Source organism: Phytophthora infestans, genomic scaffold (genome assembly GCF_000142945.1).
Source record: "Phytophthora infestans T30-4 supercont1.3 genomic scaffold, whole genome shotgun sequence".
Lineage (NCBI taxonomy): Eukaryota > Oomycota > Peronosporomycetes > Peronosporales > Peronosporaceae > Phytophthora > Phytophthora infestans.
Genome location: NW_003303756.1, coordinates 1,869,890 through 1,884,025, shown reverse-complemented (window position 1 = coordinate 1,884,025; position 14,136 = coordinate 1,869,890). Strand labels below are relative to the sequence as shown.

Here is a 14,136-nt window from a genome sequence, read left to right as displayed (position 1 = left end):
GTTTCGTGTGACGGACGGACGGACACCGTGCTAGCATTGATAGGTTAGGACTAGCCGTTCGCCGCCGCTACGCGGCGGAGTGGCATGGTTTGTTGGAGATGCGGTGACCGCAAAGTTAAATGCTTCTTGGTGTCGCGTACTTTGTGAGCGTCGTTCACCCCAGTAGGGTTTGGCTTCGTGTACTTAGCCACTTACCATTCCGTAGTCTCATGTGTACCCGTATAATATCGTGGTTTAGTACGCTTCCGCTACCCCGTACTACAGGTTGGATGTCATGTTCTTCAGTGGCCGGCGCTCTTCCGTGGTCTTCTAAGCTTCGTAGTTTCCAGCTCACCCGTGGTCTATGCTGCTTAGTGCCTATGCGCCCTCTCTTTTGGGTTCATATTCCTCAGTACGGCCTCTTTCTACCTATTCCCGGTATTCACCGTTTACGTGGGCTGAACCGGCTTCGTAAGATGTAGTGGGCCACGCCATTACATAAGTAGGTAGATGAATATTACAAAAGTAGGTGCAGCAGCACACGGCTAGCGTGTGCTGAACTGCCGTCATCCTATTGGTTGATATATGGGGAGCCAGACCCATTATCAGCCAATAGGGTTTGACGTGTATTTGAGTGGTCAGGGCAAGCTGCCCTGGACCTAAATAAAAACAGAGTTGATTTTCCTTCAGACTAAGCACTTGGGTTCACTATCGCGGAACTTGCACGCTTCCTCATTATTACGTGTAAGCTAGTAACGGACACTCTAGGCCCGTTACACCTGGACCTAAATAAAAACAGAGCTGATTTTCCTTCAGACTAAGCACTTGGTTTCACTATCGCGGAACTTGCACGCTTCCTCATTATTACGTGTAAGCTAGTAACGGACACTCTAGGTCCGTTACACCTGGTAGCACTTAGTAGTCCTTCCCATGACCAAGTTCACAATGAGCCAAGGCCAGACGTCTGAAGCTTCAGGGTCAACCCTGAAGCATGCTGCTTTCCCTCATCTCACTCGTGTCGAGTGGGAAGCCTTTCACCGCCTTGCGGTGGTGTCCGGTGAGGCTGTTGTCGCGTCGCTGCTGAGCTCAGCGACTCCCGATCAACAACGCCAAGCAGCTCAAGTGTTCATGGAACGCGAGCTCGCCGACGCGAATCGGCGAGCGACAACTCCCTCGCGTTCCTCGAGGAATGACATCGTCAAGTTGGAAACCTCAACCTACTCCGGTGAAGGAGCGAATCGCCTTCCGTTGAATCGCTGGTTTCGCGAAGTCGACATCGCTATCGCCTCGAGGATGATCGAGGCGCAAGGAGCGAAAGTTAACTTCTTACTTTCCCGACTGGCGGGAAAGCCAAGGAGTGGGCACTCGGCAAACTGGTCGTAAACAACGATGCGTTCTCCACCCTGGAGGCCCTCCAGAGTGATCTTCGTCTCGCCTTCGAGCCTCCACAAGACGAGTCCCGAGTGCGCGCAGAGTTCTTCGCTCTGCGACAAGGCAAGATGACCATGCGCGACTACGTCCAGAAGACACGCCACCTCGCGTCCTGCATCGTCACCAATCCGATTGACATGGCATCTCAAGTCCACGTCTTCGTGTTCGGCATGCGTGAAGGCATGACGCGATACTGTCTGACTCGAGCGGAACCCTCCTCACTCGAGGAGGCATTTGCTCTAGCACTTCGTGAAGACTACGTGGTGGCGGCGTCGTACGCGCGGGCAATGTCCTCGGAAGCTCAAGAGTCAGCTCCGGAGCCGATGGAGATCGACGCGATTGACGCGTCGAACAACCGCCGTCGTGCAGTCCCTCGCGCGAATGGTGGTCGTCCCAGTCGATCCCTCACTTGCTTCCCGCTGTCGGAAGGTTGGACATCGCGCGGCCGAGTGCCGCGCGCCCACGCCAGTGCTCACGGATACTGTCGATGCCTCTCCTACCGATCAGCCAAAAAACGGTCAGGGCCACTAGGTGCGGGGCGTCCTACTGGCTGGAATGGAGGTCCGGGTCCCCAACCTTCTAGCCCTCGTGTGTTACACGCACACTTCAATGCCACCACAGCGTCGGGCGACCCAAGACTGATCATCATCAGCCTCCATGTCGCCGGCGCCCGACGTCCACTACGCGCGCTTGTGGACTCAGGAGCGACAAACAACTTCTTCCGTGAGTCGTGTTTGTCGACGCTACCCAGCGAAATCGCTGTCCGCAACGGTCGCGGACAGGTTGTAGTCAAGCTTGCTGACGGAAAGCCGCGCCACGTCGCGCGGCGCGAGATTACGTTGCCGTACACTTTTGACGGCTTTCGCAGCAATGACGACTTCCTCGTGATTGAGATGAACTACGCATTCGATTGCATCCCGTGGTTGTCACGGTATCAACCAGAGATTGACTGGTTGGCCCGCTCGGTTAAACACCGCAGCGATTTCGACGTGAGCGAGGTGTTCACCCACCTCCTGGTTGCCCAGAAGGACTGGCCCCACGTCACCGTCGTGGACCGGTCGCCCACGACGCAGGCTGTACACAGAGTGAGCGATGGCCCTCTTTGCACGGCTTGCGCACTGCTGTTGCACGAAGGCTCCTCGCCGCGAGGCGAGGGCAAGAACACGATGGCGGTCGAGCAGGGGCTCCCGCAATACGAGCAAGCGGTCGAGCATGGATTCCCGCAGCGCACAGCTGCGGTCGAGCATGGGCTCCCGCGGCGCACCACAGCGGTCGAGCATGAGTTCCCGCAGCACAATATGGCGGTCGAGCATGGGCTCCCGCAATGCAACACGGCGGTCGAGCAGTCGAGGCTCCCGTCACCCGAGCCGGTGGTCGAGCAGTTGGAGCTCCCGCCGAACGACCACGCGGTCAAGCAGTGGCCCTCGCGTGTGACCGGCACAGTCGAGAGTGAGCTTCAGTGGCTAGAGCGAGGTGATACATCGTCCAGCGAGAGCGATTCTTCCTCCTCGAGTACACACTCGAGGCGCCGGGCAAAGAAGTCGAAGCGCCGTCATTTGAAGCCACGACGTGAAACTGCACCGAACGGCATCTCACAGACGGAGTCGGTCTGTGTCATTGAGCACGTGGACGACGGCATGGGCCGTCAGCGCACCGTCGATCTTGCGTGTCCACCTCGCGACGCTCAATCGATCACCCGGCTTCCAGGTCTCTCCTGGAAGAACTTCCTTCGTGGTCTCAAGGTTGGTGAGGCTGAGCAGGTCTGCCTGATCACAGACACTTCGTCTACGCCACTCGAAGGGAACACCGTCAGTGATGACGACGGATCCACCCGTCCCAAGAGCGCCGAACCGAAGTCCTCTCGCGAGGAGCGATTCGCAGCGCAGTCCTGGGAGTCCTTGCGCGAGTCTGGTAATCCAGTGTACGAGACCGTCCGCGAATACGCGGACGTCTTCCCCGATAAGATTCCAGCCGAACTGCCTGCCGATCGAGGCGTCTGCCACGAGATCGATCTCGCGCCCGGTTCGAAGTACTGTGTGACGCGGCAGTGGCCGCTGCCGCGAGACCAAGTCAAGGCCATCGACGACTTCTTCGAGAATCGCCGTAAAGCGGGTCACGTGCGTGAGAGTGTCTCTCCACATTCGAGCCCAACGTTCTGTGTGAAGAAGGCCACAGGCGGATGGCGCATCGTTCATGCCTTCAACAAGCTGAATGATGCGACCATCCCCGCGCAAACCCCAATTCCCCGTAAGGACATGGTGCTCGACACCATGGTGGGCAGTGTCGTCTTCAGCGCCATCGACTTGACCGATGGATTATATCAGATCTTGAGGGGACCGAGCGACATCCCCCTGACAGCGGTCAGCACCCCCAGCGGTATGCTCTGGGAGTGGCTTGTGATGCCACAAGGCTTGAAGAATGCTCCCGCCACGTTCAATCGCATGGTCTCCCATGTGCTGCGTCCGCTTCGAGACTTCGCACCGAGCTACTTCGACGACATCTTCGTGCACAGCCGCGCTGAGGGTGGTCTCAGCGCGATAGAAGTCCACTTGAGGCACTTGAAACAGGTCTTCCAAGTGATGCGCGAGAACAAGTTGTACGCGAACCTGAAGAAGTGTATCTTCTGCGCGCCGGAGATTCCGGTGCTGGGCTGCTTCGTGGGCAAGGACGGCGTTCGCGCCGACCCGGAGAAGGTGTCCTCTATCTGCGCATGGCCGACACCAAAGAACCCCACTGAGTTGCGTCAGTGGTTGGGGCTAGCAAATTATCTCCACAAGTACACGAAGAATTACGCCGAATTGATCCAGCCCCTCTCATCACTCCTGAAGAAAGATGTTACCTGGGTCATCGCAGGCTCCCCTGCGTCCCTTACCAGTGGCCACCGAGGCATGGCGCGCGGTGTCGATGGACTTCGTCTTTGGCCTCCCACCCGACTCCGCCGGGCGCTCCGGTGTTCTGGTATTCGTCGACAGGTTCAGCAAGATGGTTCACCTCATCCCGGTCCCGGATACGATCACCGCGGCCGATACCGCGGTGCACTTCGTGGATGCAGTCTTCCGTCATCATGGCATGCCCGTGTCCATTGTTTCGGACCGCGATCCGCGGTTCACGTCTGCTTTTTGGACGAAGCTCTTCGAGCTATCAGGGACAAAGCTGCTGATGTCGACGGATGGCCAAACCGAGCGAGTTAATCGCGTCCTTGAGGACGTACTTCACAGCTATGCGACGTCGTTTACGAGCTGGAGCTCGTTCCTTCCGCTTGCTGAATTCGCGCTGAACAACGCGGTTCACGCGTCGACTGGCTTGACCTATTTCTTCGTCAACAACGCTCGGCACCCTCGCGTTCCAGCTCTCCTCGCCGTGGGCCGTCCCACGGCGCCGTGTGGCTCCACTCTGGGTGGGGGTGAAAGAGGCGACAACCACTTTGTGACAACTCCGATTTTGAACCCACAACCGGTTACCATACCGATTGCCGACAAGCCTTCTGCGCCAACACCGGTAATGGACCCTCAACCGGTTTCCATACCGGTTGCCGACTCCTCCATGAGTGCAGCCTCATCTTCAGCGACTGTTAACGCAGTGACACACGCCCAGGCCAGGAAGGCCCTGACGACTCCCCGCGACGCAGTGTCCCCTCTCGCCTCGTGGACGAATCGTGCCCTGATCAGTCCTGGCACCGCTAACGCGGTGTCTCCATCAGCGAACTACGCGCTAAAGCAACCGGCACATCCGACTGATAACACCGCTGTCTCAGACTTCCTCCTCCAGCGCCAAGCAGTCACCCGATACGTCCGCGACGCGCTGCAGACGGCGGTCGACAAGCAGAAGGAAAACGCGGACAAGCGCGGCCGCAAACACACAGTAAAGTTCGCGACAGGAGATCGAGTGCTCCCGTCGACTTCAGGAATCAGAGACTCTGCCGTCACCAACCTCGGCGCGAGTAAACTCGCACCGCGCTTTATTGGGCCATTTACGGTAACTAAGCTTATTGGCGAGGCTTACACACTGGATATTCCCACGTCGCTGCGACTACATCCGACGTTCTACGTCGGACGACTCAAGCAATACCTGCCCGCTACGATTCCTTCTTCGACTCAGTCTCCTGAGCCGCCGGCGCATATAGCGGCCGCCCCGCCCGACGCGCGCGCCGAGCCATCGCGCCATTCACACCAGGCGCCTGCTCCACCGCCCCGCTCTGCAGACTATCATGTACCGCGCGCTCAAAAAGCCTCACGCGCGCCAAGAGTTCCCGATTCGACTGACGAGTCTCAGTCGCAGTCCTCACGGCCTTTGCAGCCGCGTCCTGGGCCTCCTCCGCCTCCTGATACGCCGTCCAGAAGCTCCCCGCGAGATCTTCCTCGCGGCTCCCAACCAGAACGTCAGTCGTATCAGCGGGACGGTCCCCCGCCGATTGTCGACTCAGCTGGCGAGATCCGCTGGATAGTCGAGAAGATTGGCGATCACGAAGACCCGCCCCGTCGGTCGGGGCAGCGCCATGTGCCACCAGTCGCACGGCTCCCGCCGCGCGCCACTATAGGGTACGATGGCTTGGCTTTCCGGCGGACCAAGATACGTGGGAGCCCCGCGCGAATCTCCTTCGCGATGTCCCGGATGTGATCCAAGAGTACGACTCCAGTCTTCCTGCGCCGGAGAGCGCCGCGATTAATCACGCGGCGGCCGAGAACGAGATCTCCAGTCTGCACGACCACGCGAACGTGATCGAGAACGACGCTGCTGGCGATCGCGCGAGCGCGACCGAGAACGACGATTCGAGTTCTCGTAATCCCAACGGAGCGGCGGAGATGCGCTTCGTCGAGATGAGTGTCGGCGCGAGCCGGCGCGACTAGCGGCGCTGGCCGTTTCGGACAGCGAGCGACGGTAACGCTGGATTCAGGCGTTCTCGCGATCACTGAGCGGATGCTCGGCGACATGGGCTCTCCACTCGTCCGTAGTCGGGCGAGACGACACACACCTCCTGCAGCCTTCAGCAACTCGCACGTAGCAGATGCGGTCGTCGGCGTTCCAAGCGCTGTCGCAGATTCGTACGCGCAGCTCGCCCAAGGAATGGCCCCCGATGATTTCTTCCCGGTATGCGATCTAGTCGACGAAATTCTCTTCCTGCGCTTGCGTCCGGTTCCAGCGCCGGATGAAGGCGCACCACGACTCCTGCAGCGCACTGTGGTCGACGCCGTCCACCGGCTTCTGGCGCAGCGCACGAAAACGCCGGAAGAGGTCCTTCATCTCGTCCAGAGACTCCGGATCTTGCGCTCCGGAGATGTCATACAGGGGCCAGGGTCTCAGCGCCTCGTCCATCACGTAGGTGCCGCGTGCCGCGGTCGTCGCGCTCGTCAGCGACGTCGCCGTCGCTGGAATCTGCTGCTGTTGCTGTTCCATCGTCCGCTCCTGTTGTCTGCTGTGCAAGTCGTGTTGTACTTCTCCTGCGTGGCGCAGGATCTGTCTCGTCCCCGCCTCGTTCGTTCCTGTTGGCCACGATTTTCTTCTCGTTTCCCTTTTGATTGATTTGTTCCCCGTCCGTCGCTTATGTTGCGTAAGTGCAACTTTAAGAGGGGGGTGATGTAGTGGGCCACACCATTACATATATTGCAGCGAAATAGCCCTTGACCAAGTGACGTGTAGAAGTAGGCAGAGATTTTCTTGTTTAGGACCATCGTAGCTCGAAAATGAAGTGAAGTTTGAGTCGTGTCTTGCGTATCGTAGCTCACCAGATACTCTCGTAGCCACCGGGTTCAGGTTGGCGTGGAGATGGTGTGATGGACAGCGAAAGTGATGCCATCGGATCTGATTGGTGATGTCATATTGAAACAATTAGACGGGTCCTACATGGGAACCTTTTGCCATATGTATTGTCAATAATTGGTCCAATACCATTTGTATTGTTAATGTCAACTACCAATAAAACTTATTTGCAAAATCCAATAATTTATTGAATCGCAATTTTTATTTCCGACCTCTGGATAAAGGTACCCTCCGGCAATTTAGTACTTCCTCTGTTCGGAATAATGAAGCCACACATCAAAAGTTTAATCCTAAGACCAAAAATCAAATTAGCGTTAGCTAAGAAACATAGTAACCGTCCTTTTGTCGTAGGCATCCAATTATTGTCAATCAGCGGCCCAAAGGTGAATTCACCACTTTCTCCATAGGTACAATTATTTCTTACGTAGTTACGATTTTTTTACTCATCCACACCTCATACATGTAATCGTATTAACTCATTTATTTAAAGTAAATCAGGTGGCCTTATATTTCCGAGCGTACTTAAGTGCGACCTGGCCCTATATTTCCGGACAGAGGAAGTACTCTATCTTACCCCTGCTGGAGTCTGCGTGTGTCTGTCCATACGTCCGTCCGTAACGGGTTAGGGTAAATCAAACTCACGATAATGCGGGCGTTCTACTGGCTGCCGAGCGTAGCGAAGGCGGCCCCTATTGGCCAAAATTGCATTATGTGGTGTATACATCTGATGTGGTCTACACATCGAACTTATATGCACCATTCAAATTTAATTTTGCTCTAGCCGCGGAGCGCCTCTTGACGCAAAAGGCGCTGCCTGTGTGCGCGTTAGTTAGGTTTAGTTTAAGGCGTGGATGAGCACACACGTACTTTATCGTCGTACGAGGTGCTAAAAAAAGGTTAAGGCCCTGGTGACATATATTTCGGCTTAAACTGGAACTTTAGTACTTTTGGTTGTAATATGATGTTTAAAGCTTCGTAGTACTTTTGTTATAATGTTTCTTATAATACTGCTTTGCGTAGTACTATTCTTAAGACATTTCATCTTTTTACTTGCAGTTATTCGAAGTAGTGGTACACGTTATTACTATATCAGCGCTAGATAATAAATCACAATTCTACTTCTACTATTAATAATGTGAAAACTTTAAAATATGAGTATTATGACTTCCCACCCCACACAACCCTGCACCCCACACTGCCTGCGGGAGAAGCATCATCTTCCTTTGTATGTGCGCGCGTAGTGTGCGATCTTAAGATATTGTGTGAACTTTCTAACAATATGTGCTGCGTACATAAAAAAATGGGAACAACGTTTGTGATTAATTTAGCGCGGAGGCACGTGACTAAGCAAGAACACGAAACGCGAAGGAACACCGACCCACACTATGTAGGCGCTAGGATAGAGGAGCAACACGAAGCACGGAAGGCCATGGACGATGCTAGAGGACTTAGCCGATACAACGAAGTTTTATGCGTAGCGTGAAGGACGGAAGAGCACACAGCCATGAAAAGGACATAAGAACAAGAATATGACGGGAGCGTACGGGCCACAGAAGGGAACTAAGTATACAGACACCCCAGCATGCTAAAAAGCACGGCTACGGAAGAGCACGCACGCTCGAAGCCACGGTAGCACACGTAGCCGTAAGAGTGCACTGACAGCAATTCTCCCGTAGCATCACGGTAAAGCACGGAGCACAGTCGACCGACCAAACATGAAGCCGCGGTAGACCATAGACGGAAGGTCACCGAGCATTGGAACACCATATTAGAGCTAAAGCCGGAGCTCACCGAGTCCGACAGCACGAAACTACGGTATCTAATGATGATTAAACAGACGACAGACCAACCGCGAACCCACAACACAACACGATTATATGGACTGTATCACTAAGCCATGGGAGAACGCAGCCGCGGAGCTATAGACGGAAAATCACCGAGCCACGGAGCACGATAGCAGTGTAGAACCTGAGCTCCCCGAGCCGCGAAGGACAGTAGTACATAAGAACCGGATAGCACGGACGGCGGGCCAGCCAGCCATGATATACAAGGGGGGGGCTTGGGGTGACCACGATTGCACACCGTAGAGCACGATGCCATTGTAGAGCACGATAACACGCGCAACACAGATGTACTACGCGGGCACAATACCTTAGAAAGCATTACCACACTGCGATTGAACGATAGCGTGATAGCGCGCTCGTTGGAGCCTCACCAGGAGAGCACGATACACGGTCGACGGAGCAAGATGACTGCAGGGATGCATTAAACCACGAAGTAGCGTCCTTCGGCTAGGGTACCGGCGATGGGAGGCTACCGGCCACGAGTGAATATGTCTTATGTAACGGGCCTAGAGTGTCCGTTACTAGCTTACACGTAATAATGAGGAAGCGTGCAAGCTCCGCGATAGTGAACCCATGTGCTTAGTCTGAAGGAAAATCAACTCTGTTTTTATTTAGGTCCAGGGCAGCTTGCCCTGACCACTCAAATACACGTCAAACCCTTATTGGCTGATAATGGGTCCGGCTCCCCATATATCAACCAATAGGATGACGGCAGTTCAGCACACGCTAGCCGTGTGCTGCTGCACCTACTTTTGTAATATAAATCTACCTATTTGCGGCAGCGAGCGGAAACAAGCTGGAGGGACAGGGTACTCTAATCTCAAGTCGCATCTGGACGCGAAACATGCGGGGTATAACACTTCGTTCGAGAGCAGTTCGGGTCGCTCACTACAATCATACGTCTTCGTATCTGAAGAAGCGAATTATCTGTTCCAGTGGCTTCACTGGGTTATCATGAGGAACACGTCAATACACGAAGTTGAAGACGCTCTCACAAGAGCTGTGAGCAAGAAACGGTCTGTTACTGTGCAGACTGTGAAGAAGTGTCTCGGAGGACTGGCAATTCAAGTCGGTCACAAGCTTGAGAAGGAGTTGGCAACGATCTTCGGCCTCATGATTGATGGACAGTCACACGTTAGGGTGCGCCATGTCGCGCTTTTCGCTGCTAACGAAGCAGATGGTAAGATTGCGTGCCTCTCCTGGGTCTGTCCCCTCTGACAGATGGATCGAAGACAGCAGACGCACATGTACAGCTGTTTTAAAACACCCTCGACGTTTATGACAAGAAAAAGGATATGATGATCTTCCTGGTGGGCGACAACTGCAACACCAACCAGTCAGTTGCGAACGAGTAGGGCGTTCCACTTGATATGTGGGCAGGCCACCGACACAACCTCGCTGTTAGCAAGTACCTAGCCCCGCATGAGTCGTTGCTCTCCGAAGTGAGCTACCTTTTGGTCGAGCTACGCCACGAAACCAACTACGCTAAGTTTAAAATCACGCAGAACTTCTTCCTGTAAAGCGGAACGTGACACGCCGGTCGTCCATGTTTACAATGGTGCACCGGCAAATCCGAATCTAAACTAAGATCAAAAAGGTGGAAGCTGTTGAAGAGCTTATCCCGACTGGCGCGAAGCACCGGAAAATTCTTGACCTCTTCGAAGATTTGAAGAAGTTTGAAAGCATCTGTCTACGAGTACAGCAAAACAAACGGACATGGCCAAAGTAGGAGTAATGTTTGACGCACTTGTAGCTCACTATCCTGTTATGGGAAAACACCTGAAGGCCACAGCCAAAATTGTGCACTAGCCGGGTTTTCGGACAGCAATTGTGAAGATCATCAATGGATCTTTACTGTCTTCAGCGGAGACTTTGGGAATGAAACGATTCGAGGCATCACAATTAGCAGGTAAGAAGCACAACGAGAGAGAAGAAGACAAAGCTTCGCAGCTTCTAAGAAGCGGAGGAAAGAAGCACAACGCGACGCCAAGCATGAAACGGTATATGCTTCTGGAGTAGATGATACCAGCAGCTTCCAACATCGTTGAACGGCTATTTTCCCAGTGCAAGCTAGTCTTGACAACATAGCGCCGCTCCATGGACCCCACCAAATTCGGGCAGCTGGGGTTCCTTTGTGTTAACCGCGATATGTGGGACGTTCGTACTGAAGTGGATGTGACCAAGAAAAAAAAAGAATAAAAAGTCTGCTTGATTTGCTCTAACATCAATATATACACCTTTTATTCTTTGTGGACTCTGTTATTCTTGAAATAAATCTTTATGGAGTGATTTACATTGATGCTTTGAATCGTAACAATGTAACACGGTCTGTTTGCTACGTATTAAGCTCTCTTTGAGCTTAGAAGCTAAGTATGGGCAGAGTAGTAGCGATTTACGTAACATCATTCCCCATGCTCTACCATATATCTTGTCTTATCCCACGTATCAATTCAATAAATATGGATAAATTTGGATACAGTGCCATAATTTAGCTGAAATAATAACACAAAAGTATCGATTGTTACATAATTCCATTGACCCACGTATAAGAACTTATTCTGACAAGATGCCCAGTCAAGAAAACTATTTTTTTTGTCATTTTGTCGAGAATAATCACCGCATATCAAGAAGGTGATGTGTCGTCCTCTAGATAATCATTGTAAGCCCAGCCTCTGCCTGAAATAGTGCACCCGCTAAGCAGCAACTACATTTCCAGACTTGCCGGCAATTCACGTAAAAGCAAACGAAACACGCAACTCCACGCACACGCTAGCGCCAAACGACAGAAGAAGATAAAAAAAACCAGTCTACCTGTAAACCTGGAGAAAACTTTTATGGAACTGGAGAAGGAAGCAGCTAAATTGCCCTGGTGACGGCCTTTCTTGGAGGCTCTCCAGTGTAACACGGACTCCGAAGATAAAACTTCATAATTCGAAGATGGCCCCGACTTACATGTTGAAGATAAAATATACGCTAAGAAAACTAGTCAAAACGGGCAAGACTACTATTTAGTTTCTTAGAGCATCTTCACCGGTGAGGCTCAATATCTATATAGCGACTGAAGAGCTCAAATTGATAGCTAATGGGGTTTCACCAGGCGTCTCTATCGCCAATTTTTTAGCTACCGGGGGGTTTCGGCCGCTATTCCGGACGCCATAGCGGCTGAAATCTATAGAAGGTTGGATCACTTGCAAACGAACAATGCCTCGAGGTAAAGCTTGGTCGGACAAGGAAGACGCCGCCCTGTGCACGGCATGGTGCGCTACGTCGCAGAACCCAATCGCAGGGGCCGATCAGAAGGCGGACAACCTTTGGACACTAATCTTGCAGTCATACCGTACGATAGTACCAGGAAGCAAGCGCTCTCTCATCGCCTTGAAAAACCGATGGTCAGACATCAATCGAGAGGTGAACCGGCTTGTTGGTTGTTTGGCTGTTGTTGTTGGGCAAAACGAAAGTGGGAAAGCAGAAGAAGACAGATTTGAAGACGCTCTGAAGTTATACGAGGCTCGTCAAGGAGAGGAGTTTTCTTTTGCTGCTGCATACGAAGTACTTAAGAGCCAACCGAAGTGGACGGCGAGTGTGAACAAGAAGCGACCTGCCGGTGGAAATGCTGCTGAAACGAGGGATGCCAAGCGTCCCCGAGGTGCAAAAGCTGCGATCCAATCGCTGAAGGAGGGGAAACTGCTTGAGATGCAGTACGCTGTGTCTAGGTCGCTCGAAAGATCAATGGAGCGCAAGAACGACATTTTGAGCGAGTGGGCAAGCATCGAAGTCTTCAACATGCCCGATGCTGACCCTGATCAACGCGCTCAGTTTTTCAAAATTCTGCGTCAAAAGAAACTCTCCGAAATGATGAAAAAAATCGCGGATTCGAAGCAGAGCGACGACGAGACAAGTGAAACCTACCAGGTTTCTGCTGCTGAAACTGAGATCCCGGAGTTTGATGAAGCCAGTGTATTTTTTTATAATGCATTGCCTTTATTTTCCCAAGCATGTTCTACCAACTCTTTCTGAAGCTTGATGCGCTCGTATATGTAGTCAATATTTCTAAAAGCATCAATGACGTCTGTAATTGAGGTGATAGGACAATCAGATTGCGATACCGCTGGTTCAGGCGGATCTGAAAAGTACACGACATGAATTAAATCGTGCCGCGACTCCACTATCATGTTATGCAAAATAATGCAGCAATGCATTACTTCTTCAAGCTTTTTAACAGTCCAGAACCGCGCAGGCAAAGCAAGTATCCTCCACTGTCGCTGAAGGACGCCGAATGCTCTTTCAACGTCTTTCCGTAGAGCTGAGTGAAGTTTCGTATAGTTTTTCTCTTTTTGTGAGGTTGGCGCTGCTATACCTTTGGCAAATAGCGACCAGTTCGGGTCGATACCGTCGGCAAACAAGAAAGGAAGGTCGCGCTCTGTCTTGCCAAGTTTGTACGTAACGCGAGGAATTTCACCTAAAGCAATCGTCGTAGAAATGATGATCTTTGAAGAGCGTTGATGTCGTTGTTGGAACCTGCTGCTCCGAAATCAGCATCCCAAATCCACAGATCCCCTGATGCAATTGTGTCTAACACAACAGTAGGTTTCTTATCGCGTCCTTTGTATTGACCAGCGTGTGCTTGAGGGCATAACGCCCACTCCCATTTCATGCAATCAATCGAACCTATCATTCCCGGGAAACCTCTCGCTTTATTCACGTCCAGCAAAGCTGAAATGTCGTGTTCTGTCGGTATTCGCAGGTACGTTGGTCCAAAATGTTCTACAACGGCAAAACAGAACTCATCTAATATCTCAAATGCCGTAAAATATTCGATAGAGCAGACTGCATCCATCTCATCCCCTGCCTTCGCGTAAGCCAACATCCGAAACGCTGCAGTAATTTTCAACAAGCTACTAGTTCCTGACTTGCCAGCTGCATCAAAGCGCTGATGAAAATACGGATAATGCGAAATCAGCTCGTTGTGCAATCTCATGAATAGTGGCTTTGGCATGCGATACCGACGTGCAAATGTCCTGTCGCCGTGGAATGGCGTTTCGGCGAAGTATCGCCGCACAAGCATCTCATTAGCCGCAGTGAAGTCTCTGTCGACATTTGCAGCCTTGCCGGGCTGTGAACCGCC

General features: G+C 52.6%; 1 protein-coding gene across 1 annotated transcript; it reads left to right on the top strand.

The window, feature by feature from the left end:
• Positions 1–12,238: 12,238 nt before the first annotated feature.
• PITG_02390 (uncharacterized protein) lies at positions 12,239–13,870 on the top strand (the record flags this gene model as incomplete). The annotated part of the gene is made up of 3 exons (XM_002907277.1): positions 12,239–12,968; positions 13,629–13,755; positions 13,833–13,870. 3 exons carry the CDS (start codon positions 12,741–12,743, stop codon positions 13,868–13,870), a joined length of 393 nt encoding a protein of 130 aa, XP_002907323.1.
• Positions 13,871–14,136: the final 266 nt, after the last annotated feature.